Source organism: Cucurbita moschata, unplaced genomic scaffold (assembly GCF_002738365.1).
Source record: "Cucurbita moschata cultivar Rifu unplaced genomic scaffold, Cmos_1.0 Cmo_Scf00034, whole genome shotgun sequence".
Lineage (NCBI taxonomy): Eukaryota > Viridiplantae > Streptophyta > Magnoliopsida > Cucurbitales > Cucurbitaceae > Cucurbita > Cucurbita moschata.
This window is the reverse complement of record NW_019268550.1, coordinates 512,961-540,930: the sequence shown is the minus strand read 5'-3', so window position 1 is coordinate 540,930 and position 27,970 is coordinate 512,961. Positions and strand designations below refer to the sequence as shown.

Below are 27,970 nucleotides of genomic sequence, written 5' to 3'. Positions count from 1 at the left end.
ATGTTCATCGTTTTTGCAGCGACAAAGATGCATTGAGAGTTAAAGAAGAAATTAATTCAGAATACGTTGGCTTACTTGAATGAACACAAGAAAAGACGAGAATACAAGAACATCAACTTTTTTACATCACAATCCAACACGTTCATATACGGTATTGACACAAATTTGAACTTTAAATTCAGCAATGTTCTTCCAAGTTTTTACCAGGTGAAACTCAGAGCGTGAAACTTTAGATTATCTCCACAAGCAGTTGAACAGATTTTTGCTACGTCATGCCGCAGCCTGGTTGGGCCGCTGACCAAAACTCCAATATCAGATCCTTTGCAGTCCAGCAGAATTTCTGCATTACAAAAACATGTTACCATATATTATTGATGTTGGTAGCTGGTTTATATATGTGTGTGCGCTTTTTGTCTATACAAAGCCACGAGAACTTACTCTTGAGATCAGGCCTGCTCCCATAATGGACGTTGGTCGCTTGAACAAGGGATTGGTAGGGAAGGCTCTCAAGCTCTCTCTCACCTCCATAGATCCATGACCCAGGTGATGCTTTTGGTGATTGAACACTGAGAACTTGGACTCGTTTGTTTGAAACATATGTTTTCCTTTGCCACATAAGGACGAAGCTAGAAGATACGCAAATACAAGCAAGTGCAAGGAACATGTCCCAAAGAACCTTGTAGGTGTAATTGTAAACCGCATCACCATTTCGTTCAATTGGGTATATGTAGTAGCGAGTGATGATGCCTAAGAGAATCAAGAACATCATGAACGAAGATGAGATGACTGCGCCAAGGAGCAGCCAATGGTTTGGTCCAAGAGCCTCTGACACTGGTGAGTCCAGTGGGTTTGGCTTAAACCATATTGTGTTTACAAGATTTTCCTCATTTGTTTGAGGCGGTTCTTCCTCTCTGGTGATATAAGCTTCAATCTGTAATGGTACATTTGAAATTTCTGTTTGTGTGCTAGATACTGGAAGCAAGAGATCCAGCATGGTGAGATCCATGGAGTTCTTGAAGGCGCAGATGAGGCGCACTTGCGGAACATGACAGTCCGGTTTTGTGCTTCGAACAATCATTATCTCTCTGATTATCGATATGAAGGGAGTAATTCCGCTTCCTCCACTTATCAGCAGCAGAGATTCATGCCTTCAAATGATAAAAGATCAATCAAATTTAAGTAAACTCCACTAATTTAAGGATATTATGGCTTGTAGGGAAGGGAATCACCTCAAAAAGTGAGTGGAAGCAGGCCCATATGGACCTTCAACAGAAACTTGAAGGTGATCCAGAGAAGAAGAAAGTTGTTGGTGAAGTTTGGAAGTCCAGCTTCCCCCTACTTTGCTAACAACACTCACTATATCAGGCTCCAATTTGCTGTTAGAAGTGATCGTGAAGGGATGCCACTGCAGTTTGGAAATGCTTGGCACATTTAGGAACATCACACTTGTTGGACTGTAGCTTAGCTCTGTTCAGAAAAGGGTAAAGTCCAATCAAATATTTAGCAGAAGAGAAAGAATAAGACGAGTTTCATTGATCAGCTCTCATAGAAACTAAACCTGGACTTTTCAAGAGGTTTAGTTCAACGACACCACAAGGAAGATGGCGAGCAGAAACCAGGCTTACATGCCGTTGCGATTGTAAGAATCGTAAGAATCGATCAATTGCAAAGAGAAACATTCCAGGAAGAATCATGCATACATATGCAGCTCCGACGTGGATTAGATAAAAGACAGTGTAGAGAGTGTACAAATGGTGACTGTAAAAGAAAACTTCAAACATTTTTTGACGAATCGAACGAAAGCTTGTCACCCAGATAACAGTGGCAAATGCCATAGCAATCAGTCCAGCAACATTTGATACATAGACTTCACTCCATTCTTTCAACTGCTCAATGATGCACATTCAGTCAGTAATGATTTAGAACAACACATTGAAGCAATGTACCAATAGAAATTAACTTGGATCTTACTTTGGAATTGAGAGTTTTGTTGTTGTAGCTAAGAACAAAGCACAATTAAAGTTACTCCTTATCATTAATACAAATTTCGAAGGACTAATCATCTTCAAATGCATATCATATAGAGGACAAGGAAAAGATGAGAAATCAAATTGCGAAACTATAATTCTTTGCACTGATGAAACAAGGGATGCAAAGACAAAAACTCAGCAGACGAGATGAACACCATTCATTTTCTTTCCCCTCAAACTATCACAAAATTATATCATGGTGAGATTTGACAAATCAAACTGATGAACAGAACAAAGAGAATAAAAGAGTAGAAGATAAAGCATTTACCAAAGCCATTTGATCTGTGATCCCCCAGTAGATGATGAATCCAACGGTGTGTAATGCAAAGAGAAGATTAGAAATGTGGCCAAGCCAGATGTGATATTTGATGGTTGATTCAGATGTGAGTCCAATTAGAGGCAATAATGAAGACCCTCTTGTGACTGGAAAGAACAGAAATGCCCAGCATATATGTCCAATGTACCCAAGTCTCAGTGATACACTTCTAAACTTGGCTTCCCAACTGAACCAAAAAACTTAGCAATCTCAAATCTTTGAACAATAATTACCTACAATTTTGTTGGTTGGGTTTGAACCATGGCTTTTCACATTCATAACCTCGAAAACTATTCATTTTAACAGAGACACATAAACTCGAAAAACAAAGCATTTTCGATTGAACCATCAATCCAGAGTCGTATTGATTTTTCAGCTTGAGTGTCAAGTGCTTTTAGTTGTATCGAGACTCGAAGAACATATAAATTTAATTCCACTCACTCAAAGAACATATAAATCTAATTCCACTCACTCAAAGAACATATAAATCTAATTCCACTCGATCGATTCTTATTCTAATTTCAGTTCATTTCGATTTCTAGTATATAAATGGAGACTGAAAGTGCTTCTTAATTTTGAGGGAAAAGTGAAAACATACATTTTCTCGCCAGCTCCATGCATGTGAAGATTGCCAAAACTGACGTACAAGTAATTTCCGAGAGACCAAATCAAAAGTATAACAAATGCAGCTGCAAACCCGATCTCCAATGTATTAACAATCCCCAGAGGATTCATTGCCAGAATTGGTCGTTTCAGAAATGAATCTCCTCGGCTCCTACAGCAAGACCCAGTTCAGAAAGCATTCAAAAGTTAAGAATTAGAGAAAGAAAGAAAATTTAATTAATGGCTATGATTAGTGGCGAAGAACCTTTGGGTAGAAAAGGGTTTAGAATCTTCTGAAGAATTCTTCTGCAAATGGAGATAAAAACAACCCAAAACTGCCATGAACATGATGGGAAATGAGAAAAGTAGAAGATTTGTGCCTGCAAAATGTAAAAACATTGAATCCAAGTTAAATGCAAAACAAAACAGACCCAAAATCATCAATATATTTGGAAACTTGAGGCAATTAAATTGGAACCGTACCTTGTTCTCTAAAATATGTGGAGTTCAGTTCCATCTTGAGCTTTGGGGTCCAAGTGTTCTTGTAAAGCTTTGTGGGCAACATAATCCAAAGCCACAGCCATAGCACAAAAGTTAACAAGAAAATCATCTTCAGAGCTCTAGCCATTGCCATTTCCTTTGCCATTTGCTACAAGTTGTGGGATATATCCAAATTTGATGCTCTATTTATATGCACAAAGTTGAAGAATTTAGAAGGTTGGACGGCGGCCTAACTTTTTTTATTTTGAGAGTGACGAACAAGAGAAAAATTCCAAAATCCTTCCTAATTTATATAGTTTGTTTCAAGTTTTTGTTATGAATTTTTACATATCTCAAGTTTTGATAAATATTTCAAACAATATCAACTTCAATTTGTTTAAAACAAACTAAAAAAGACGTCATACGTGGAGTAGAACAATATATGAAAAATTAAAAAAAATCAAATTGGTTTTAGAAGTAAAAGCTCTACAAGAATGTGAAGAAAGAAATGACATGAAACATGCTTATCTACTCTCAAATGAGTAAGGTTTTGATTTTGAAATAGTGATGATGTTTATAATAAAATGGTGTAATTGGAAAGTCAAAACATTATTGATATCAACTTCAACCCACCCTTCCATTTATCATTTCATTTATTTGGTTCATAAGTCAAAACGTTTTTTGTTTTTTGTTTATTTCATCTGGAACCATATGTTATTATTATTTTCTACGTTCCTATGTGTTTTTGCATCTTACTTTCAAACTTCATATCTTCATGTTATGTTTTCCTTTTTATTAACTGTAAGCAACGTTTTGATTGTTGGAAACATTTTGTTATTCTTAGTCTATAACATAAATTAAATGTTTCGTTTAAAAACTATCAACCCCCGAGGTTCAAAACATTGAAACTCGAGACACAGGATTCTGATTCTTAGGCTTCCGAATACATCACCCTAAATACAGGTTTTTGATTCCCAGCCTTCCCAACACAACATCTCAAATACAAGTTCATGATTTCCAAACTCCTCAACTTTGCACTCCCAACACATCTATCCCATTCCAAGTTTCAAAAACACTCTAGACAAACTCTTCAACATTTTGATTATTTGGGTTCTGATTTCGAGACAGGGGTATGATTTTTAACAGATTGATAATGGAATATATTCTTCAATATCAAACTCTAAGTTAGTTACGAACCAACTCAAATTAACCTTGAAATTCTAAAATCAACTCAATTTCTTCATGGCTTAAGTTCGAGTTATTCTCAATGAATTAATATAATATATTCCAATGAGTAGATCTATTAATAAAGGTTGACTATCATATATTTATTATCTAACTTGTGGTGGTAGTACATCCAATCAAGGTTTGAGTTTGTTGATAGTACAACAACAAACTAATGTATAATTAGTTTTATAATTTTTAATATTTGTAAAATTTTGATAGCTTGTTTGAAAAGAAATTAGTCTTCCCAATAGATTATTGAAAATCATGCCTCAGAAAAATAGTGAACAACTAGAGATTATACAAGCCAAAACAAGTGGAATTTCATACCCGTAGCATCGTTAAACGTCGTTGGTTGAGGAGGTACTTGAGATGCTAACGCAAACAATGTTGCAAAATACGCTGCACAAATTGCATTATCCGCAGCAAGTCCAGCTGCTAATACTGATGAAGAAACACCAAGAGCATCAGATAAAGCAACATAATTGACAGCTGCACCCATTCAAACAAAGAACAAAACATCAATGAGATGATAATGAACTGAAGAATAATAGTTCCTTGTCCTTCTCCAGCCTCGCCATAGCTTCTTCCTCCAAGCTTATCTCCACATCAATGCTCCTCCCTCGTACACTTCAAATCTCGGCGAACACCCCTCCGCCACGCAGTTCATTCCCGCGTCCTTGAACTGGAAGATCTTCGGCGCGCTCTCCCATTCTTTGTTTCTTTGATCGATCGCCGCCGCATCGTGTGAAACGATCGCCTTTAGGATCATGCCGACGCCGAATTCCGGCGGATTCATTAATAGTAGCCCGGCGGCGGTGCCGGTGAATATGGCTTGGATTAGGTTTCCGAAGTAGCTCTCAGGCATTGGCGGATGGACGCGTTTGCGGCAGTCAGCGAAAACGGTGAACACGGTGATGTTCTCTGGCGCCATATATGGACGGAGAGCGATTGGAAAGTGGAGAACGGATTTGAGCCGTCCGATAGAGGGTTTGTTGAGTTCACTTTTGACTTGATCTTGTCGATGGCGGCTGATTTGAAGACCTTCTCCCTAAGCGGTGATGGCGCCGCCGTTGGCGGCGGCGGGTTCCGGCGGGAGGGTTATGTCGAGTTTCACCCGCGTGTCGCGCGCTTTGGTACGCTCGAGAAGTGGCGGGACGGATATGTCGTGGGCCCCACGGCAGATCTCAGCCCATGAACTCATGAAATGCCACGTGGCAATTCCATTAAGTACCGCGTGATTGAACGCGCACCCCATCGCGTCTCCGACTTTAAGCATGGTTAGCTGGACGAAAACAGAAAATGGTGTTAATGGGCCGTTAGAGACTGATCCATGGCCTAATTACAACTATTTTGCTCTGGGCATGGACCGTTGAACAAGTGGGCCCTGGCCCACTTTCTTTTAAATACCATTTTGGGCTGGGGATCATCGACTTTGTGGCCACAATAATAAATATTGAAAATTCATCTCATTAATAAAGAAAAATATACATAGCTAGCAAAAATTACAGAAAGAGAGAGAACATTTTAGAAGCTGCATGGAAGTAACTTCATTTTTACCTCAACAGCCATCAATGGCCTCTGTAGACCTTCCAAGTTGAGTATCCCATTGTAAGTTACCCCTAAACATATACTAAACAAACGGTTCCACAAGGGAGCATCGGTAGCCTAGAGAAGCAAAGCTCATTTTCCTTTTAGGATAAAGCGGGGCTAAAAAAAGGTGGGTCCATCAAAAGTCGATTCATTCGTGAACCAAGTTCATAATCCGAACAAGAGTTCTTAAAATATAAGTGATCAGATGATGGCCTCTCATCAAATATCAAAAAAGAATCTATAGATCTCATTTCCCTTCTCCCATACCTTATCTCACAGTAATGCAGGGCGAAGAGAGAAACATGCTACAATATTTTTAAGAGATTCCTCGAATGGCAGAACAACAAGGCATATGAATTACACAATAAGATACTCATTGTATTGAACCATACATATCCATTACATGATCCTTCAAAAAATATATATGTTTTTTCAGTAATGACTACAAATTGAATTGCTACCGAATACCTAGTCAGAGTAGAAGAAGACTCTCCGTATAAGAATCTGCATAAACCCAATGAGAACCCAATTCAATTCCAATATCCTCAATGCGATCCTGTTCAGGATCAAACAATGCCAGACTATAGTTTTCCAGCCCTTCAATCTGCCTTACAAGGAGAAATTTATGATCAAAGAGGCTCAATGATCTTGTTATTTGCCCATGTAGTGGCAGAAAAACAGTGTTTGATCTCACCCAAGAGCCCATTTTCATAGCCCATATGTCGCATAGTTGCTTCCCACCATCAGGCCTGCAATGAAAAACAGATAGAGATTCCTTGATCACTCCCAAGCATAATAATGGTGATGGAGTATCTGTGTAAACGAAACAGTCTGGCAACATTAGTCTATGAAACTCCTCAGTGGCCATGTCAAAACACAGAACAGAATTGGGAATTCCACCATTTTTGTGCTTCACAAGCCAATAGACATGTCCACTGAAGCAGATGGATTTGGGCAACAATCTGCAGTCAAGTGCAGTGGGAATAGGAGGAACGGAAGGAACTCTCCTCCAACAGTCGGATTTGAGACTGTAAATTTCCACTTGATAACAGCATCTCCATTGCTCAATCCTCACAATTCTCAACACTATGTGATCATTCGCTGCTTGATTGAAGCCAAATGCAAGGTAATTTAGAGGCCAACAATGGTCCCGTTTGGGAATCAAGCCACGGGGAAGCAACCTAGATTTTCTAACAGATGGGTTCCATATATGAATTGGATCTACATCCAACAGACTTGCAGATGAAATACAGACTAACCCGTTATGTGATCCAATAACAGAGAGTTTATAGCCTGTATTGGCCTTCATGGGAAGCTCGGATCGAAGCGTTTCATTGAATGTTTCAGCATTGACAAGTGAGAAACATGATTTCTGGTCTGTGTTGGAGCAATTGATTATGAGCAGAGAATTTGAGATTCTGTTTTTCAAATGAGCATTAACAAACAATGGTTTCTGAACTAATTTGTTCCATTCTTTGCATACAGATCTGAATCGCAGAAGCGATTTCACAGGTAAATATGAAAGAATCTCAATCAAAATTTCAGTGGGACAATTTACAAACACCTTGTGGTCGTCTTGTGCTACTCGCATCGTTAGGGCAGGAAATGTAAACGACGAGAATGAAGTAGAAAAGATTACCGCAACAGCTGGAGACGCAAGAGCAAAATCCAAGAAACGAAGCAAAATCTGCAGATTTCACCTGGGAATTCGAAATGTTGGATCAGAAGCAATACGAACAAAAAACTCAAATGAAGATTCTAATCAAGCTATTTTTCTCAAGATCCATAAAAATCAATTGCAACTGAAAGAAAAGGGCAAGATTCTGAGAGAGCTTGGAATAATTTTACCTTCAATCTTTGAACTGGTTCGTTTGATTCCAAAAATTTATGGGCAGAGAGAAGGTGACGTTATAGGCAAGACCCTTTTCAGAAGCGCCCACCACGCTCATTGAGCAGCACAATGAGCGCTATAATGTCCTGCTAACTTGCTAAGCTTGCAAATCTCTCTTCTTTCTCCCGCCTAAATATTCACATTACTAAATTTCGAGTAATCCAATAAATATATATATATATATATCCTGACGAAATTCTCCTTCTAGCTTAATATAAATATATTTTCAAAATACATTATCCACCTAGCTTAATATATATATATTTTAATTCATAACATTTTAATTATATTAGACAAAATTGATTATTGGTAAGACAGTAATATTTAAACTAAAACTTAGATTATAGACTTTTTTTTTTACCATATTATCCACCTAATTTAATATAAATATATTTTTAACCTACAACATTTTAATTATATTAAACAAAATTGATTATTTATAAGACAGTAATATTTATACTAAAGCTTAGATTATAGACTTTTTTTTTTACCTTTAAAAACTATATTATAATATTAAATTTTAAATTTATAAAAATTATGTATTTGTGTTTGATTATGAAATCTATTTATTTATTACTATTTTTTTTACCATTTTATATTAAACCATGAAATTTAAAAAAAATAATTAGTTTTATTTAGTAATAAACGAAAAAGAATTAGAAAAAAAAATAGATAATTTTGCGGAGATGAATAAAATAGGTGGTGAGAATAAGGACGAGAAAGGGACAAAAGAAAGCTTCCCGTCCTCTCCCCGCTCCATGGCCAACATTGCATGAGATATCTCCAATCTTAAAAATGAAGAAAAAGTACATATTTATCTCCAAACATGTCGAAAAAAAAATTGGGCTGACTTGAGCTTCAACCATGTCCGATTTTAACCTTAAAAAAGCTACGGCTCATACTATGGTAATGACAAACCTTTTAAACTATGTTTTTAGTATTGTTTGTGTTAACCACGGAATGAACTTCTGCATAATATTTATTTGAATCAAGAACAATCAAACAAAGGAAACAAGTTTATAAGCGAATTCAAACGATACGAAGCTGATTGGATGGATACACTCTTTCAAATTTGGGTATTTGAACAGCTTAGTAGTCATCATAGTCATTCTCCTCCGCCTTTTCTGCCTCTTTTTCGTCCCTCTTGTTCTCCATATGTTCGATGCCCTCTCCCAACACCAATCCACCCAAAACTCCCGCCACCGCACCCACAGCCAATCCAGTCCCCATCCCGAACTTGTTCTTCTTTTCCGCCGGCTGCCCGTAACTCGTCTGACTGTTATACGCCGCCGACTGCCCGTAACTCGTCTGACTGTTATACGCCGCCGACTGCCCGTAACTCGCCTGACTGCTATACGCCGGCTGCCCGTAACTCGCCTGACCGTACGGAGCCGCAGCTGGTGCCGGGACCGGGTCTGGGGCCGGTGCATTGTACTCGGCGGAAGAGTATCCTGACGGAGGAGCCGTTGCATAGTATGGATCGCGAGGAGCAGAGTACGAGGTGGCATAGGAAGGCGGTGGGACCCCATACGGCGGCGCATAATAGGAATCGGATGATCGGTAACGTGATTCTCGGACTGTTACTTTAACTTCGACCTTCCCTTGGGGCCTGCCGGAGGGCCGTTTCAATTGGAGAGTTCGATCAGTGCGTTCGCCGAAGCCGACACTGTCGACGACGTCAGAGAGACGGAGTCTGGCGGCGCCGATCAGCGGTTTGACATCATTCTCGCCGTTGGCGACATGAACGATGTTGATGTTCAACGTAGCATCTTCGATCGGCGACGGGAAAGAAATGTCAAGCGTTTCGTTCCAGTAAGGTGACGTGTCACCTCCGGCGTCGACCTTCGTCGAAAATTTGTTACTTGGATCAATCCAAACGACGGCGTACGGCTTCAGGGCACCGTTGCGCCAGTTGACGTTCTTGAGATCTCTAGCGGACTGTATTTTCAATTCCACTTCATAGCGAGGTGCCATCGCCGGTGCCGGAAAAATCAGTTGAACGGTGAATTGAGGAGCTAGAAACAGGTAGCTTAATGCGTTGCTTCTCGTCGAGCCGTTGCTTCGGATATTTATAGGCAACACGTAGCTACTGGACCATTGCTGGTTCGGAAACCGCCCGTGGTTTTGTTACTTGATTACACGATCGCTGCTAATGACACGTGTCGTTTGGTTAGTGGAAATGACGATATTCTCCTCGTTGGCAATTTGGCATGGAGTATTCCGGTTCGGGTAAAAAGTGGGGGAGCGATTAACTGGACGGGTGCAGTGAAAAAGTCCGACTGTTTGAAGCCGTGGTTTGGTGTTCGCTTCGCTGCTAAGCAAGCTTATCTCGTAGTGGGCCCCGCATTTGTAACAATTATTCTAAATAAAGAAAAAGTCGTTTAAAATAATATATCGTCTAATATTGTTATGTAAAAATAAGAATTCAATAGCTTATTAAAACATATTTATTCTAAAAATATACTCATCTAATGTAATTAAATATTTTTTTTTAAATAAAACAACGCTACTTATTTAAATTTAGAAGGTCATTATTAATTCTATATTTCGGAATAATTCAAAAAGTAATACCCAAACTTTAAATTATTAATTTTCCAATTTGATTATAAGAAATTTTATTTTATTTTAAAGAATATATTTTTGAAATTTTTTATAGTTATCCCAGATTGTATCCAGGGGTAAGATGGTAGTTTAGTCAAAAAGATACGGCAAATTTGGAAGTGGGGCTAAAGAAGGAAAGGGCGGTGAAATTGAAGATCTACGAATAAGAGGGAAATCGGCCACGCGGTGCCTTGATTCATTTTAGAATTCCAAATGTGCCCTTTTCAGAGCATGCATCCTTCTCTTTTTTCCCGACCACAAATCGTAAGAACTTTGAAGATTTAATTTTGTGTAATTAATTGTTGTTTGGTTGATTTATTTTTTTTAAGTTAAATTGTTAAAAAAAAATAACTAATTTAATTTTTATTCATTAATAAATATATTTTAAATAATATGTTTTGAATTTTAGTTTCTTTTAATTTATTTTTCAATCAAGCTTAATATTTATTATCAAATAAATGAATTTAATAAAAACTTGTAAAATTTTAGTCGTAAATAGATACCATCATATCAAATGATAATAATCTTTTTTTTTTTTTTTTTTGGGCTAGAGAAATCATTCTCATCTCCTATTTGGGCTTTTGGGCCTACCCTTATGGACTTCTCTTCTGTGTTTTAAAACATGGAGAGATGGGCTTTCTATTTCAAGCTCTTTTAAGGTGACAAGGTTTTAAAACATGTTTATAGAGAGATCATTAAGAGTCAACATTCCCACTGAGGAGAAGTTTCAAAATTCACCCGTACTTGCAAACTCTTCTCAACTCACCAAATTTCTTTACACTTTTTTTTACATGAGATACGAAATGCAAATTGGAATAAACACCATAAATAAATTATCTTGTTGAAAATTTTTGCAGGAGACGATGAAAATCAAAGATTAATTTTAAGAGTTGAATTTATCAACGGGATGATAATGAAGAATGAACGATGGGCGCCAGAGTTAGAATCAACATAATGGTGAGTCAACAAAATTGTCAGGTGAGTGACAGGTTGAATTTTTCGCACCCTTGTCGTTGTTGCTGGTGACAACACCAAAGACGAGGGGAACCCGCGAGTCTATTTATTTATGTGCCTGTCCCACTTTACAAAGTTTAGTTTATTGTTTTCTCGATGGTAGTCACTCGACTTAGAATGAGTTAGTTATTCTCTGGTATTTAAAAAAGAAACAATCAAATATCTGTCATAGAATACATGAATTTGAACATGTGTGAAAAACGTGTATAGCGGGATTGAAATAAAAACTTAATAGATGGTGTAAATTGATATAATTATATTTATGTGTAAGGATTAAATTGATTAAATTAAAATTTATTAATTTTACCAAGTTTAAATTGAGGAATTTGAAATTTTAGGTTAAAATTGTCACAACTAATTTACAGTTTTAGTCAGTGGCATTTTTGAAAATAAACGCAAATCTGCTTTGCTTTTCTCAAAATGAAACCCTAGGTTTAAAGGAACGCAAAACCTTATTTCTTATCGCGCCTCTCAGTTTGGCGCCGCAGCCCCTATAAATTTAAAACCCCAAACAACCTTCCTCACTTCGCCGCTGTGTTTGTTCTAAAACCCTAGCGGAAACTAAGCTCCTTCTCTCGCTCTCTCGGTGACTACAATGAGACCTCCACGAGGTATGTACTAGAAAGAAGCTGAACTTGTGCTCCTTGTTCTTTCTCTTTTCTTGTTTTTGGGTGAAAAAGATCTGCTCTGGCTTCAATGGAGAATGCTGTGTTAACTCAATTTATTGGTTGTCTGCTTGTTCCGATGTTCGAATGAGTTTGACCGTTTCCATTCTTACTACCTACTGAATCTGCTTCCATATAATATCGTTTAACTCAATTTATTGATTGTTGGTTTCCTCTCTTTAGTGTTATTTAGTTCTCATGTACTTTTTTTCTTTTACGTAAATTATTTGTTTCCTAGCGTCTCTATTACTACGCATCGATCATTAAACTGGGTAAGTTGGATATGTGCAGGCCGCGGTGGTGGTGGTGGGTTTAGGGGCAGGGGTGATGGAGGACGAGGTGGTAGAGGCAGAGGTGGCGGTGGAGGCAGAGGCGGCGGTGGAGGAAGAGGTATGAGCCGTGGAGGTGGTCGCGGAGGTGGAAGAGGCCGTGGTGGAGGAAGAGGAGGTGGTATGAAGGGTGGAAGCAAAGTTGTTGTTGAACCTCATAGACATGAAGGTATTTTCATTGCCAAGGGCAAAGAAGATGCTCTTGTGACGAAGAATATGGTTTCTGGAGAATCTGTCTACAACGAGAAGAGGATAGCCGTACAGGTGATTCGCGTTTAACAGTAATTTTGTACCTGAATGTGTGTTAGTTTTCAATATACATTTTATTGAAGACGATGGATACCATGTTTTTCCTGGATAACATCGATGATGAGTTTTTTATATTTAATTATACTTGAGAAATTCTAGTTAGTAGTCGTATCTCCCAACAGTTTTGGATGGTTCTGGCACGACAGTCAGTGCTTGTATATGTTTTTATACGTTAACTATTTATGGAAGTCTAATTTAACTTCGATGCCTGCAAGTTTTGTCAGCATAAAGAACTATTTGTTCCTTCTGTTTGTTATGTGCCTGCAAAGCTAATTGTTTTGTATACAATGCCATTCAGAATGAAGATGGAACAAAAGTTGAATACCGAGTTTGGAACCCATTCAGGTCTAAGTTGGCTGCGGCCGTTCTTGGTGGTGTTGATGACATTTGGATTGTAAGTGCCTTTCACCTCCAATTTGACGCTGTACCCTTTCAACTGTTTCAACCTTTAATGTTCTTTTTCGTTGCTCTCTTGCTAAATAGTTTGTTAACACTTGTATTACAGAAACCTGGTGCTCGAGTATTGTATCTTGGTGCTGCTTCGGGAACAACTGTATCTCATGTTTCAGATGTTGTTGGTCCGGTAAGTAGTTATCTAGAGAGACATCTTGTAGTTTTATTCAAGTGATAGAATGCTTAACAAATGTCGGTGTTTTCTTTTTCAGACTGGTATTGTGTATGCTGTTGAATTCTCCCATAGAAGTGGTAGAGATTTAGTTAACATGGCAAAGAAGCGCACAAATGTTATACCCATCATTGAAGATGCTAGACACCCAGCCAAATACCGAATGTTGGTTGGTATGGTGGATGTGATATTTTCGGATGTTGCTCAGCCAGATCAGGTTCACACTTCTTTTTTTTGCTTGTCTGTCTGTATTATTCTTGTACTTGTGCATCATCAACTAACTGAAAATTGATCAGCACAGTTCAATAATTACTTTAAAAAGAATCTAACTCCTTTTGTTTTCTTTCCCCCCATATTAACCCTTTTAAATGGTATTTCAATATTCAATATGTATTTATTTTCATCTACCGTTTTCCTCTCTACTGTTTTGTTTTCATCACCATCATTTCATCTATTTAGACTTTAAGCATATGACGACTTTAAGCATGTTTTCATCTCCATTATTTAGCACATGACGAATTTAAGCATGTTTTCATCTCATAATTTAGCATATGACGAATTTCTCGGATTCCCCTTCAAGACTTCTTGAATGATGCATAACCCGAGTTTCTGATGCTTGAAGAAATGCTTCCTTTTGAATTGACTTGATCTTTTCTTTCTAAATTGCACTGTTTGTCTCATACTGCGAACTTTTTTCTTCTATACTCATATTGGTTCTTTTTTTCCTTTTTTCATTGTTTTTCATCCTATTATATTTCAAATATACGGCATCATAACAGTCAAGCTTATTTTTATTGTACCTGAACCCTTTCTAGTTGGTTTCTCAAGTTGCGTTTCTTCAGTTTTCTACTCTTTTGAAATATTTTTATTCCAATATTGACATGTCCATTGCCATTTATACACCATCACGTTTATTATGCTATCCACGCATCACACCTCTTTTTTTTTGTTTAGTAGAAGGCCACGATCTTAGCTGGTAACTTAGATTTCAAAAGGCATGTTTACAATATTGCTCTATTTATGTTTGGATCTAGATGTTAACTATTTGCAAACCATTCTGCTTGATCATTAAGTAAATCAATATATTACTATTCTATACTATTACTGTTTGCAAATAATTACCATTCTATACTCAGCCTTTCTTAATTCCCCCGAAAATCAATATATTACTAGAGCATGTTCTTGTTATGATAATGATCTACTTTGAATTTCCCATAAAAGATGATATACTCTGAATCAGAGGGTGTTTTGGGTTTAAGCTTTACAAGAATTGAAGTAGAAATTTAAAGTAAAAAAAAAAACAATACAAGTCTGCCCTATTTATTTCATCTTTTGTAGTGTGGGATATGGTCTTCTAACTTATTTCCGTTGAGCTATTGTACTAACTTTTCATGATGATTTAACCTTTTTTGGTTATCTGTGCTTAGCATGTGATGATTTACTCGGATTCCCCTTCAGGACATCTTGAATGATGCACAACCCGAGTTTCTGATGCGCCCAAGAATAATATCATATTTTGTGTCTTTGAACTATTAACTTCCTTGCATTTCAGTTTCTTAACCTTACCTTCTTTAACCTCCCTTCAATACAGGCAAGAATTTTAGCACTTAATGCATCATATTTTCTCAAAGCCGGTGGTCATTTTGTTATATCAATCAAGGTGAGTGAATTGTTTCTCTATTATTCTTTTAGACAAAAAGACGGCATAATCCGTGAATGGAAGATGACATATTTCCTATCTTAACTTCTGCAGGCAAACTGTATCGACTCAACCGTTCCTGCTGAGGCAGTGTTTGCAAGTGAAGTGAATAAGCTAAAAGCCGATCAATTCAAACCCACTGAGCAAGTGACTCTTGAACCATTTGAGCGAGATCATGCTTGTGTCGTTGGTATCTATCGGGCGCCAAAGAAACAGAAGGCTGCAGCTTAAACAGTTCAATGAGCCAAGGTTATGAGTCTTATGGATGATTTATAGGTAGGCTGTAGTTTATAATCCATGTTTCTTATCGTTAGCTTGTAATCGAGATCGATATGTTTTAAAAAGCCAATACTCGTGTGTATCTTCGATAATTTTGGTGATTAATCGACAGAACTGCAGGTTGTCTGTTTCATTCCTGTCTGTAATGAGTATAAGAGTGTCTTCAAATTGTAGGATCCATTTTTAATCGGAACCATTCAAAGCGAACTCTAACTTCATGCAATTTGCGTTTCAGGCGTTGATAAATTTTGTTTATTATTTTTCTGCACTATAATATGTTTGTGCATGCATTGTTGGTTGTCTATCAAATTTTCAATTAACTTTGACTATTTTATTTTTAATATATTAAAATTATATCAGATTTGTAGGATTTTTAACCTTGATTATAAGATTAACTCCATAAAATATATATTAGCGTAATATATTTCCACTAAATCATTTGAATATTTATTTGTGTAACTGAACACAAGAATCTTTAATCTTATAATTTAAAAATGAATTACTTTTTTTTTAATGTTAAAAACAAATCCTAATATTCTGTCAACGGTCGTTTCATCCCAAAAAAAAAAACTAAGAAAAAGTTCATGGTAGTAATTTTATAGTGTACTCAAGGGAAGGGTATTAATGTAAAATCACTGAAAAAAAAAGGAGAAAAGTTACCGTTGGAGACTCGTTGCTGGTATATAAGTACAGTCTCGTTCAAGAACTCCCAATTTTGCAACGAACAAAAACTCTCAAAAATCGCATAAAAGATTTCCACTAGAGATTTGAGGTAGTCGAAATCAAGGAACGTTTCGTAAGGGAAAGTTAAATCGTCGCTGTGTTCTCTTCTAACTGTGAGTTTCTCTCTGACTTTTCCATTTCATGCTGTTGTTTTGTCGAGGAACGTGCGAATAGAAGTTTCTTTCATGGTCAAATCTTGTTTGATTTCTCTTGATTACTGTTTATTTCTGTGTTTAACTGAGAAACAGATGAGCAGCAAGAAATTGATGAAATGTGATGAACAATATTTTAGGGTTTTGTTTGGTCAAATTTTGTTTCTGGAAATTGATTATCCTGCCTTTTGACCTATGTCCTCGACAGATGATAAAATGAGAAACTGGAGAAATTTCATAATGTAAAGTTATGCTTGTTCTGTATGTACTCTTTTCTTCCTATAGCAAATTTGATTCTATGTTTTTGAGATTCGAAATTAGGAAGATTCTCATTGCAAATTCAGAACGAAAATTATGACAAGAGGAAAGATTAGCCTTACGAAATCTTCAGTCATAATTCGATTTTAGGTTTGCAACCTTGAAATGAATTACGTGCCGATTTCCGTAGGTATCAATACTGACTATCCGCCAAAATGGATATTCAATTGGATTCTCTGTTATTTGAGTCCTTATAACTGGTCCACATGTAGCATGTAAGCCTTTTGCCTTGAATTCGTCGCTAAAATTTCACACTCGGCTCCGTTTTCTCATTCGCAGAATAGAATATACATTTCTGCAGTCTCAACAGCATGGCAATGACATTGCAAAGTGGTGGCCTTACTCAGGATGAGAATCTCAATGTTCGCTATAATGGTTGGAACTTAAGCTTCTGTTTGAATTTTAGTGTTGGTTCGTTCTTAATCTATTTGGATGATTTGGTTTAATATTGTAATTTGCATCTCAGGATCCGCCGTCGCAGGGAAGGCTAATGCCATGAATTCACAAAGAAAAAGTGGGCTTAGCGGGCGAAAGCCTCTTGGCGATCTATCAAACTCGAGAAAGCCAGACTTAAACCAGTCATCAAAATGGCAAAACACAAAGAATCTCACGTTTATTGATGAAGAAACTGGTGCAGGCAAAAAGAAAAACATACTCAAGGGCTCTGAGAAGGTGCAGAAGGGAACTCGAAAAGTACTCTCGGATATTTCGAACTCTGGAATGCCAAACCTGCCGGAGGCCTCAAAGAAGAAGCAGAAATTGAAACTGAGCACTGTAAGGGAAGAATCATCTCTCCATCACAATGCTATTTGTGAGGAACGCTTCCTGCACGACCATCAAGATTGCATTAAATCACAAAATAGCGCTATGGACAAGGATCAATTTCTAAGCATCGTTGGACTTGGTATGGTTCTATCTCGAAAAGCCCATTTTTCTTTGATATTTCTAGTAATTTTTGTTCATATCTTTTGTTTCTTCTTGTTATTTAGATCTTCCCAAAGAGTTGATGACATCCACTAGAAGAAAGGTCAGTTTTGATGATATCTCCCCTTAGTTCTATAGTCCTTGTGGACTTTGGAGCAAAACATAACCAGTTAGCATTTTCTGGGTTTCAGCCTGATAGTCCATTGAAGCTCATGGAAATGGCAGAATTGGCAGTTGTTGATCGATCTCCAAAGAAGTTGTGTCTGTTTGGAAGGGGATGGCCTGACTCATCGCCGCCTTGCAAATCCCCAAAATCACCCTCAGTGGATACATTTTCTCTCTGGAAGGACACCGATAATATCAATTTCACATTGATAAAGACCCCATGAGCGCACCAAAGGCCTTTGTTCTCTATTGATAAAGGAGGGGTTGTTAGATTCTTGGATGCTTAAGATTGTTTAAAATCTAGAGAAGTTGTAGCTGAAGTTTTTCTGTGTTTTGATTTAGATGAAGATTTGTTATCATCTCTAAGATTCTTTTGGGGAAGGTCATCTGAAAAGATTTGTAATGGAACAGATCTTTTTTTGATTGAGATGAAGATTGTTCTCATCCCATATATAAATAAATTTCTAATTCACAATTCCTCTTAGTTTTAAAACACGTCTACTACGAAGAAGAGAGCGAGACATTCTTGATAAGGGTTTAGAAACTTCTCATCCCATATATAAATGTCGGGTCTAGATTCCAAGTGATAATCATACCCATCTCGAAGAAGGATAGTGATAAACCTGAAGTTCGTTCTTAGTGCGCCTCTGCTTCTTCTGTAAAAGCTCTAGACTTGATGGAAATTCACTTTCTGGGACATTAAGGTTAGTGCTTACTTTTTATGATTAACAAACAAACACCAACGTTAAAATTTTCAGCATATGTTGTCTGGTTAGCTGCCTAAAGATATTCATGTTCATCGTTTTGACAAAGATGGATTGAGAGTTCAAGAAGAAATGCATTCAGTATACCTTGGCTTACTTGAATGAACACAAGAAAACACGAGAATACAAGAACATAAGCTTTTTTTACTTCACAATCCAACACGTTCATATACGGTATTGACACAGGTTTGAATTTTAAATTCAGCAATGTTCTTCCAAGTTTTTACCAGGTGAAACTCATAGCATGAAAATTTAGATTGTCTCCATAAGCAGTTGAACAGATTTTCGCTACGTCATGGCGCATCCCCGTTGGGCCGCTGACCAAAACTCCGATATCCGATCCTTTACAGTCCAGAAGAATTCCTGCATTACAAAACACGTTACCATTTGGTTGCTGTTTATGTCGAGGATTGTTGAGCATTGACTAATTTAAGGAATGATCCTGAGTTTATAAGTAAGGAATAAATCTTCATTGGTACGAAGCTTTTTGGGGAAGTCCAAAGGAAAGCCACGAGAGCTTATGCTCAAAGTGGACAATATCATACCATTGTGGAGAGTAGTTTATATATGTTTGCATGCTTTTGGTTAATACAAAGGCAGGAAAGCTTACTCTTGAGATCAGGCCTGCCCCCATAATGGATATTGGTTGCTTGAACAAGGGGTTGGAAGGGAAGGCTCTCAAGCTCTCTTTCACCTCCAAAGATCCATGACCCAGGTGATGCTTTTGGTGATTGAACATTAAGAACTTGAACTTGTTTGTTTGAAACATATGTTTTCCTTTGCCACATAAGGACCAAGCTAGAACATATGCAAATACAAGCAAGTGAAAGGAACATGTCCCAAAGAACCTTGTAGGTGTAATTGTAAACAGCGTCACCATTTCGTTCGATCGGGTAAATGTAGTAACGAGTAATGATACCTAAAAGAATCAAGAACATCACGAACGAAGACGAGATGACTGCGCCGAGTAGCAGCCAATTGTTTGGTCCAAGAGCCTCTGTCACTGGTGAGTCCAGTGGATTTGGCTTAAACCATATTGTGTTTATAAGATTTTCCTCATTTGTTTGTGGCTGTTCTTCCTCTCTGGTGATATAAGCATCAATCTGTAATGGTACATTAGAAATCTCTGTTTGTGTGCTAGATACTGGAAGCAAGAGATCCAACATGGTGAGATCAATGGAGTTCTTGAAGGCGCATACGAGGCGCACTTGTGGAACATGACAGTTCGGTTTCGTGCTTCGAACGATCATAATCTCTCGGATTATCGAAATGAACGGAGTAATCCCGCTTCCTCCGCTTATCAGGAGCAAAGATTCATGCCTTGAAATGATAAAACATCAATCAAATTCAAGTAAACTCCACTAACTCAAGGATTTATTGGCTTGTAGGGAAGGGAATCACCTTAAAAAGTGAGTAGAAGCTGGCCCATATGGACCTTCAACAGAAACTTGAAGATGATCCAGAGAAGAAGAAAGTTGCTGGTGAAGTTTTGAAGTCCAGCTCCCCCCTACTTTTATAGCAACACTGATTATAGCAGGCTCCAATTTGCTGTTGGAAGTGACTGTAAAAGGATGCCATTGCAGTTTGGAAATGGTTGGCACATTTAAGAACATCACACTTGTTGGACTGTAGCTTAGTTCTGATCATAAAAGGGTTAAAATCCAATCAAATATTCAGCTGAAGAGAAGAACAATAAGAGTTTCAATGATCAGTTCATATAGAAACTAAACCTGGACTTTTCAAAAGGTTTAGTTCGACGGCACCACAAGGAAGATGGCGAGCGGAAACCAGGCTTACGCGTCGTTGCGATTGTAAGAATCGTAAGAATCGATCAATTGCGAAGAGAAACATTCCAGGAAGAACCAAGCATACATATGCTGCTCCGACATGGATTAGATAGAAGACGGTGTAGAGCGTGTAAAAATGGTGACTGTAAAAGAATACTTCGAACATTTTTCGACGAATCGAACGGAAACTTGTCACCCAGATAACTGTGGCGAATGCCATGGCTATCAGTCCAGCTATATTTGATACATAGTCTTCACTCCATTCTATCAACTGATCAATGATGCATATTCAGTTAGTATTGATTTTGAACAATACATTGAAGCAATGTACCAATAGAAATTTACTTGGTTCTTGCTTTGGAGTTGAGTTTTGTTGTTGTAGCTAAGAACAAGCACAGTTAAAGTTACTCCTTAACAAATCATATGTTTAGATGGAAGCAATCAAATACGTGGCTACGAACAACTTTATAAAACGATCGACCTAGTAAAGGCCGATAAAGTTTCTACCACCAATTAAAGCATAGTTAAGTGGATAATATAAAGATTGATGATTCAATCTCTTGTTAGTAAAACTAGGCGAAAGACTCCCGTTAGAAAGAATCATGTAACAATCCAAGTGCACCGCTAGCAGATATTTTCCTTTTTGGAATTTCCTTTTGGGGTTCTCCTCAAAGTTTTTAAAACGTGTCTACTAGGAGAGGTTTCCACATCCTTACAAGGAATCGGGATCTCACAATCCACCTCCTTGGGGGTCAACGAGGTGTATGACTGGTTTTTAAAACGTATCTACTCGAGAGAAGTTTCCACACCCTTATATGGAATGCTTCGTTCCCTTCTCCAACTAATGTGGGATCTCACAATCCACCTCTTTGGGGACCCAGTGTCCTCGCTGGCACACAACCTGTTCCCCTCTCCAATCAATGTGGGATCTCGAAGTCCACCCTTTGGGGCTCAGCGTCCTCGAGGCACATCGCTTAGTGTCTAGCTGGTTTTTAAAACGCGTATACTAATGAGAGGTTTCCACACACATCTTATAAGGAATGCTTCGTTCCCCTCTTCAATCAACGTGGAATCTCACAAATCATAAGTGGAAAAGAGAAAAGACTATAACGACAAACGGTACTAAAATCGGTGGCAGCCGCCATCACTGTTAACCTTATCTTTAGAATCCGAAAATCATCACTTCAAAGGGCCAATCAAAATGGAAGTATAATTCTAAGGGATACAAACAATCAGAAGCAGACAAGAGATGAACACCATTCATTTTGTTTCCCCACAAAAGAGTAGAACAAAAAAAGGATTTACCAAAGCCATTTGATCTGTGATGCCCCAGTAGATGATGAATCCAACGGTGTGCAATGCAAAGAGAAGATTAGAAATGTGGCCAAGCCAGATGTGATACTTGATGGTTGATTCTGAGGTGAGTCCAATTATTGGCAATAATGAAGACCCTCTTGTGACTGGAAAGAACAGAAACGCCCAGCATATGTGTCCAATGTACCCAAGTCTCAGCGATACACTTCTAAACTTAGCTTCCCACCTGAACCAAAAAACTTAACCGCTACTTTATTGGTTGGGTTCGAACCATCGACTTTTCATACTTATAACTTCAAAAACTATTCATTTTATCAGAGACCCATAAACTCAAACTTTCAAAATTCAGCAAATATTGTCTTATTTGGGCTTTCCCTTTCTATGGAGAGGTTTCTACACCGTAATAAAGAATGCTTTGTTACCCTCTCCAATCGACGTGGGTTTCCTCACTGACACACTTTGAGGCTCAGCGTCCTCGATGACACACTCTGAGTGTCCACCTCTTTTGAAGCTCAGCGTTACTGCTGGATGACTGTCAGTGCTAGTGCTTATTCTAATTTCAGAGGGAAAGGTGCTTAAATTTTGAGGGAAAAGAGAAAACATACACTTTCTCGCCAGCTACATGCATGTGAAGATTGCCAAAACTGACATACAAGTAATTTCCAAGAGACCAAATCAAAAGTATAACAAATGCAGCTGCGAATCCAATCTCCAATGTATTAAGAATCCCCAGAGGATTCATCACCAGAACTGGTCGTTTCAGAAATGAATCTCCTCGGCTCCTACACCAAACCAAACCCCATTTCAAAAACCATTCAAAAACATAAGAATTAATTAAATGGTGAACAACCTTTGGGTAGAAAAGGGTTTAGGATCTTCTGAAGAACTCTTCTGCAAATGGAGATAAAAACAACCCAAAACTGCCATCAACATCACGGGAAATGAGAAAAGCAGAAGATTTGTGCCTGCAAATTCATTGAATCCAAGTTAATTTCAAGCCAAAACAGACCCAAAATCACCAAATATTTGGAAATTTGTGTACCTTGCTCTCTAAAATAAGTGGAGTTGAGGTCCATGTTGAGCTTTGGGGTCCAAGTGTTCTTGTAAAGCTTTGTGGGCAACATAATCCAAAGCCACAGCCACAGCACAAAAGTTAACAAGAACACCATCTTCACACCTCTAGCCATTGCCATTTCCTTCGCCATTTGCTACCACTTGTGGGATTTATCCAACTTCCATGCTCTATTTATATGCACAAACTAGAACAATTTTGAAGGTTGATGCATATGCTTAATGTCGTCACCGACGGCGTCCGAACAAAATTCTACGTTCTAACTTTTTTATTTTGAGAGCGAGCGCCGAACATACTAAAAACGACGTCATACAATGAGTTGACGAACAATTATGAAAAATTAAAACAAGTTCAAATTGGTTTTAGAAGTAGAACCTGTCTTAAGAATGTGAAGAAAGAAATGCCATGAAACATGCTTATCTACTCTCAAATGAGTAAGGTTTTGAAATGGTGATGATGTTTATAATAAAATGGAGTAATTGGAAAGTCAAAACATTATTGATATGTATTGAACCCACCCTTCCATTTATCATTTCATTTCTTTGATTCATAAGTCAAAACATTTTTTGTTTTTTTTTCTTCATTTCATTTCAGACCATACGTTATTATTATTATTATTATTATTTTTTTTTTTTTAATGTTTGTTGTGTTTTGTATCTTTACGGTCATAGAAAAAGGTTAATAAGATTCAAAACATTGAAACTAGAAACACGGGATTATGATTCTTAGGCTTTCCAATATATCCCCTGAAATATACGTTTTTGATTCCCGACCTTTCTAACAACATTTCAAATACAAGTTTATGATTTCCGAACTCTTCAATTCTACCTCGCTAGCACAGTTATTATTTGATTCCGAGTTTCAAAAGTATTCTAGACAAATTTCTAAGCATTACGATTATTAGGATTCTATGGAATATATTGTTCGGTATCAAAGTCTTAGTTATGAACCAAAGTTAAATCAACTCAAATTAGCGTTGAAATTCTAAATTTGTTCGTGGCTTAAATTCGAGTTCAAAAATAACCTTATTCGATTAATATAATATATTCCATTGGTTAGATCTATTAGAAAAGATTATATAACAAAAAAAATCTGGTTGACTATTATATATTTATTAGCTAAGCTGTGGTGGTAGTACATCTGATCAAGCTTTGAGTTGGTTGATAGTACAATAACGAAGTACAATTTAACTTCAAAACATTTTGGTGCAATTTTGAGGTATTTTTATCATAAATTAAAAATAATTTTTTTTATAGCTTAGATTCAAATTGTTTAGAATGCTTTGTATAATCTATAATTAGTTTTTTAATTTTTAAAAAATTTACATATAATTTTACCATTTTAACTAACTAAGTTTGCTAAATTTTATTAAAATTAAATCAATTATAATTATAAGTGTGGGACGTACTCTCAGAATCTAAATAAATTAGTGCTCATGGGATGCTTGCCCTGTAAGTTGCTGACATGAACATTAATAATAAAGAAAATTATCTACAAATTAATAATTAAAAAAAGTCATTTAAAAACATGTTGAGATTCTAATAGTCAACTTATTGTATGAAGTAGGTTTCGTTATTGGCTAGAGATCGCAACTATAGGCCAAAGGCCAGAGTTTTTTTTTTTTTTTTTTTTTGAACTTCTAAAAAAAAAATCAAATAATTATTGGGCTAAAAATGAAAGACTACCAAAGAAATCCTATATTAACGAATTAAGGAAAAGAGAATTGACATATAACATGCAATTAGATACTCAAGTTGAGCTTTGCCTGCGACGACAAGCTCTCCTCCAACGTCCTATGAGCAAAAACTATCTTAAAACTATCTTAAACAGTTGTTCCAGTAACTGATTTGGAGAAAAGCAGAGGATTTTATGATCTAAATTTGAATGGTATTACATGTATTTCAAGACCATCATTCCAAATCCAATCCCTAGGAAAGTTGCAATAGCGATTCCGAAAATTCCAGCAAGAATTCCAGGAATAACCATTGAACTCCAACCCTTAGCCGTGGCCATCCCGCAGGCTGTAGTGGGACCTCCAACGTTGGCATTCGATGCTATCAGCAGCAACTTTTGGTCGAAGCCAAGCAGCTTTCCAAGACCAAGGATTATGGCAAGATGGACTGCGATCTGGACAAGAGAAAACAAGAAGATACTTGGTGCAGTGCTGATGACACTCCATACGTTTCCACTTGCTCCCACTACAGCAAAGAAAATCTGTTTCCAGACAATGATGAAGGGGTAAAGATCATTACAATTTCAAACATTTGTGCAATGAATTGACGTAGCAAGTTATGCACAAAAGTAACCTGCATTAGAATCATAGCCATAGCCCCACCAGAAGGAGCAAGGTAAGCAAACGGCTTGGGAAAAATGGTTGCTAAGACAACAATGATGGCGGTAATTGCTGGCATGCTACCACCTTGAATTCCAAAATATTTGGTCAGGTAGGAACCAGCTTTACAAATGGCAAACGATACAGCAAGGGCTGTGGCAGATTGTAACACCGGAAGCTTGCTGCTATCCTCAATTTCTGCATCCTTCACAGCATCTACCCAACACAATTTCCATTAGAGGCCTAATTTGGAAATGTTTCATAATATAGTTACGAGTTTATCCTAAGAAACTGACCACACACATCACAAGTGATAATTCCAAAATTCCAACAATATATGGAAAGCTGCAGCAGCATATACGGCATTTGCTTTGTTTAATCATTCACCAAAAATCATGCCTCAGAAAAATATTGAACAACTAGAGATTATACAGGCCAAAACAAGTTGAACTTCATACCCGTAGCATCATTAAATGTCGTTGGTTCAGGAGGTACTTTAGATGCTAATGCAAACAATGTTGCAAAATACGCTGCACAAATTACATTATCCGCAGCAAGTCCAGCTGCTAATACTGATGAAGAGACACCAAGGGCATCAGATATAGCAACATAATTGACAGCTGCACCCATACAGACAAAGAACATGACATCTATGAGATGATAGTGAACTGAAGAATAATAGTTCAATGGATCAATGTGTCACTACTTGAAATTGAGACTGTCAAGGCATTCATATATAACTAGAAGATGAGATAAAGAGAGCATACTACCTCCACCAATATGTCTTCCCATTAGTGCGGCGGCAATTTTCCAACTGTCCTGACCAAGTGATTGCATTGGTACAAGAAAATAGGCCACAACGGTTCCAATTGTTGTTGCAACTATCCAAAGAAAGAGAACGGCAAAACTTGTAAAGATGACTCTATGTGCTGTGAGTGAGTGACCAAAAAGAATCTAATGTTTGAAGAGAACTTATCAGATAATTAACCAATGTAATTTATTGGATATCAACCTAATCCAAACATACAAAATATTATCATGAGCAACTGAAGTGCATTAGCAACTTAAAGGTCAGATTATCAAAGAGACGATTTGATTTTCAGGAATCAAATAATAAACACACATGTCTACCCTGTGAACATGCATTCATGAACTGTTCTAATAATCTAATTTGTTAAATTGTTCTCTCAACTTATTTGAATATCTTGGTTAAGAACAGGGCCCAAAGTAAATGACATTTCCTGAAGATTCAAGGGAAAAAAAGCCAGGTTACAACTTATAAGTGGTTCGAACGATATTTTAGAATTGATCATATTATTCATACTAAGCCATAATGGCTCATACATAACTAATCAACATGGCGTGTAAAACAAGATTTAAGAATCAGAAACTCACAAAGGAATCGTGGAGGTCCTCATGGGGGCCATTACCTGAACCTAACAAAAATGCCAAGAGAAGTGTCCCAGTTGACTTTATTACATTGCGCAAATCTGCCCTAAATAACAGCATAGGAACTGCTAACGGTAGCAAAAACTCCAAAACAATAGGAAAAGCTGGAGCATCAGATGCAATGATCCCGAAATTACTGGCTGCAAGTCCCACCAATGCGCTCACTAGGGCACCACTTAATGCACTACCAACCTTCGTTTTCTCAGACCTTCAATTTCAAGAAAGCAATAATAAGAAAGAAAATCAACGTGAAAGGAAAAAGACCAGAACTTCATTTCAGAGTATCGCATATACTCTTAAGAATTAAAACTAAATCCCAACACTGCCAAGTTCTTCTTATAGGTGTACATAGTAACTTGCATCTCCACTAATCTCACACAGAGTCCATGAAATTCTTAAATAGTTTCTTATTTTCCATTTTTCTTTCGTTAAGCTTCAATCTCCCGACATCCTATAGCTCAGTTTGGCTACCAACTCGTTAGAAGGCCATTCAGGCGAAAATTGTGCAAAATTACTCAACTGAGCATTGACTGCACATTAACAACATCAACGATCTTTTCTCAATACAAAACAAAGATTCCAGTCAAGAGACGAAATTACAAGATTGGATCAGAAATCAAACCATAAAACATTGCCTGTACGAAATAAACAAGAATCAAAAGCACAAAACAAAGTTGTGAACTGGCTGTTTTCCGGACTTAGAAACCAATATTAACAATAAAAATTGGGAACCACAAACCTTAATACTAATACAACGAATTTTAACAAATCATATTAAAATTTACTCTCTCGCGAATTGTATATCTAATTCAATCAGGAATCTAATCAATAAAAGTTCAAGAAGCAATGTAAAAGTTCACCAGATACCGAAGGCTCCAATGGAGAATAAAACAGTCCAGTTGCCCCACTGGTCATGCGGAGAAATGAGGGGGAGATTCAATTTCAGATGAGATCTAACAGCAACATTTCGTCTCAGTAGAACATTTCCAGTACTGGTGCCGCAAAAGTTCCAAAATCTCCGGCGTCCACTTTCAGCTGCTGCTGATGACGACGACGACAACGGTTGCACCGGTGGCCGAGGAGCGATCGCGATGCTCCTGGAGAATCTAGCTGACAGTTTGCAGGAAGACAAACATAGAAGCTGTACTTCGGGCGACTTCGAGGCGAGCTGCGACTGTAAGGCCATCTCCGGCGAGGTGGATTGGACGGAGAGAGAACACCAACGATGGACTTCATCACACGGTAAAATTCAGTGATATAAAATAAAGTTTTTATTTCTTTTTTTAAACCCTGCGTGTTCCGCAATTCAAAA

The 27,970-nt window shown here is 37.4% G+C and overlaps 7 protein-coding genes, 2 non-coding genes and 1 pseudogene across 11 annotated transcripts; 4 read left to right on the top strand and 6 right to left on the bottom strand.

The window, feature by feature from the left end:
* Window positions 1-51: 51 nt before the first annotated feature.
* LOC111430747 (ferric reduction oxidase 4-like) lies at window positions 52-5,210 on the bottom strand. The gene is made up of 9 exons (XM_023067143.1): window positions 4,984-5,210; window positions 3,433-3,632; window positions 3,215-3,329; window positions 2,945-3,121; window positions 2,299-2,533; window positions 1,559-1,886; window positions 1,230-1,467; window positions 439-1,148; window positions 52-340 (listed from the first exon to the last, which is right to left on the bottom strand). The coding sequence occupies exons 2-9, from the start codon at window positions 3,593-3,595 to the stop codon at window positions 201-203; spliced, it is 2,106 nt and encodes a 701-aa protein (XP_022922911.1). The 5' UTR covers window positions 3,596-3,632; window positions 4,984-5,210; the 3' UTR covers window positions 52-200.
* LOC111430514 lies at window positions 4,952-6,415 on the bottom strand (annotated as a pseudogene).
* A 213-nt stretch (window positions 6,416-6,628) lies between these two features.
* LOC111430752 (F-box/kelch-repeat protein At3g23880-like) lies at window positions 6,629-8,278 on the bottom strand. The gene is made up of 2 exons (XM_023067148.1): window positions 8,095-8,278; window positions 6,629-7,946 (listed from the first exon to the last, which is right to left on the bottom strand). The coding sequence occupies exon 2, from the start codon at window positions 7,835-7,837 to the stop codon at window positions 6,719-6,721; it is 1,119 nt and encodes a 372-aa protein (XP_022922916.1). The 5' UTR covers window positions 7,838-7,946; window positions 8,095-8,278; the 3' UTR covers window positions 6,629-6,718.
* Window positions 8,279-8,909: 631 nt separating this feature from the next.
* Window positions 8,910-10,190, bottom strand: LOC111430754 (protein SRC2 homolog). Of its 3 annotated transcripts, none has more exons than XM_023067151.1 (2): window positions 9,461-10,190; window positions 8,910-9,403 (listed from the first exon to the last, which is right to left on the bottom strand). In XM_023067151.1, the coding sequence occupies exons 1-2, from the start codon at window positions 10,109-10,111 to the stop codon at window positions 9,227-9,229; spliced, it is 828 nt and encodes a 275-aa protein (XP_022922919.1). In that variant the 5' UTR covers window positions 10,112-10,190; the 3' UTR covers window positions 8,910-9,226. The 3 variants fall into 3 exon arrangements, with proteins under 3 accessions (XP_022922919.1, XP_022922921.1, XP_022922918.1); XM_023067153.1 differs by having other exon boundaries at window positions 8,910-9,404; window positions 9,495-10,190; XM_023067150.1 differs by having other exon boundaries at window positions 8,910-10,190.
* A 2,047-nt stretch (window positions 10,191-12,237) lies between these two features.
* On the top strand, window positions 12,238-15,892 carry LOC111430753 (probable mediator of RNA polymerase II transcription subunit 36b). The gene is made up of 7 exons (XM_023067149.1): window positions 12,238-12,363; window positions 12,709-13,010; window positions 13,354-13,449; window positions 13,561-13,638; window positions 13,721-13,897; window positions 15,272-15,340; window positions 15,434-15,892. Exons 1-7 carry the CDS (start codon window positions 12,348-12,350, stop codon window positions 15,608-15,610), a joined length of 915 nt encoding a protein of 304 aa, XP_022922917.1. The 5' UTR covers window positions 12,238-12,347; the 3' UTR covers window positions 15,611-15,892.
* Window positions 14,226-14,297, top strand: LOC111430918. The gene has a single exon (XR_002708401.1). It is a non-coding gene; the product is annotated as a small nucleolar RNA snoR60 (small nucleolar RNA).
* LOC111430916 lies at window positions 15,105-15,176 on the top strand. The gene has a single exon (XR_002708400.1). It is a non-coding gene; the product is annotated as a small nucleolar RNA snoR60 (small nucleolar RNA).
* A 477-nt stretch (window positions 15,893-16,369) lies between the features above and the next one.
* LOC111430755 (protein PATRONUS 1-like) lies at window positions 16,370-18,417 on the top strand. The gene is made up of 5 exons (XM_023067154.1): window positions 16,370-16,494; window positions 17,131-17,226; window positions 17,318-17,755; window positions 17,841-17,878; window positions 17,967-18,417. Exons 2-5 carry the CDS (start codon window positions 17,163-17,165, stop codon window positions 18,162-18,164), a joined length of 738 nt encoding a protein of 245 aa, XP_022922922.1. The 5' UTR covers window positions 16,370-16,494; window positions 17,131-17,162; the 3' UTR covers window positions 18,165-18,417.
* A 341-nt stretch (window positions 18,418-18,758) lies between these two features.
* On the bottom strand, window positions 18,759-23,240 carry LOC111430749 (ferric reduction oxidase 4-like). Its single transcript, XM_023067144.1, has 8 exons — window positions 22,848-23,240; window positions 22,656-22,770; window positions 22,411-22,587; window positions 21,797-22,031; window positions 20,435-20,762; window positions 20,106-20,343; window positions 19,315-20,024; window positions 18,759-19,067 (listed from the first exon to the last, which is right to left on the bottom strand). Exons 1-8 carry the CDS (start codon window positions 23,008-23,010, stop codon window positions 18,928-18,930), a joined length of 2,106 nt encoding a protein of 701 aa, XP_022922912.1. The 5' UTR covers window positions 23,011-23,240; the 3' UTR covers window positions 18,759-18,927.
* Window positions 23,241-24,698: 1,458 nt separating this feature from the next.
* Window positions 24,699-27,904, bottom strand: LOC111430750 (uncharacterized membrane protein YjcL-like). The gene is made up of 6 exons (XM_023067145.1): window positions 27,519-27,904; window positions 26,640-26,866; window positions 25,980-26,090; window positions 25,668-25,829; window positions 25,184-25,425; window positions 24,699-25,091 (listed from the first exon to the last, which is right to left on the bottom strand). The coding sequence occupies exons 1-6, from the start codon at window positions 27,842-27,844 to the stop codon at window positions 24,768-24,770; spliced, it is 1,392 nt and encodes a 463-aa protein (XP_022922913.1). The 5' UTR covers window positions 27,845-27,904; the 3' UTR covers window positions 24,699-24,767.
* Window positions 27,905-27,970: the final 66 nt, after the last annotated feature.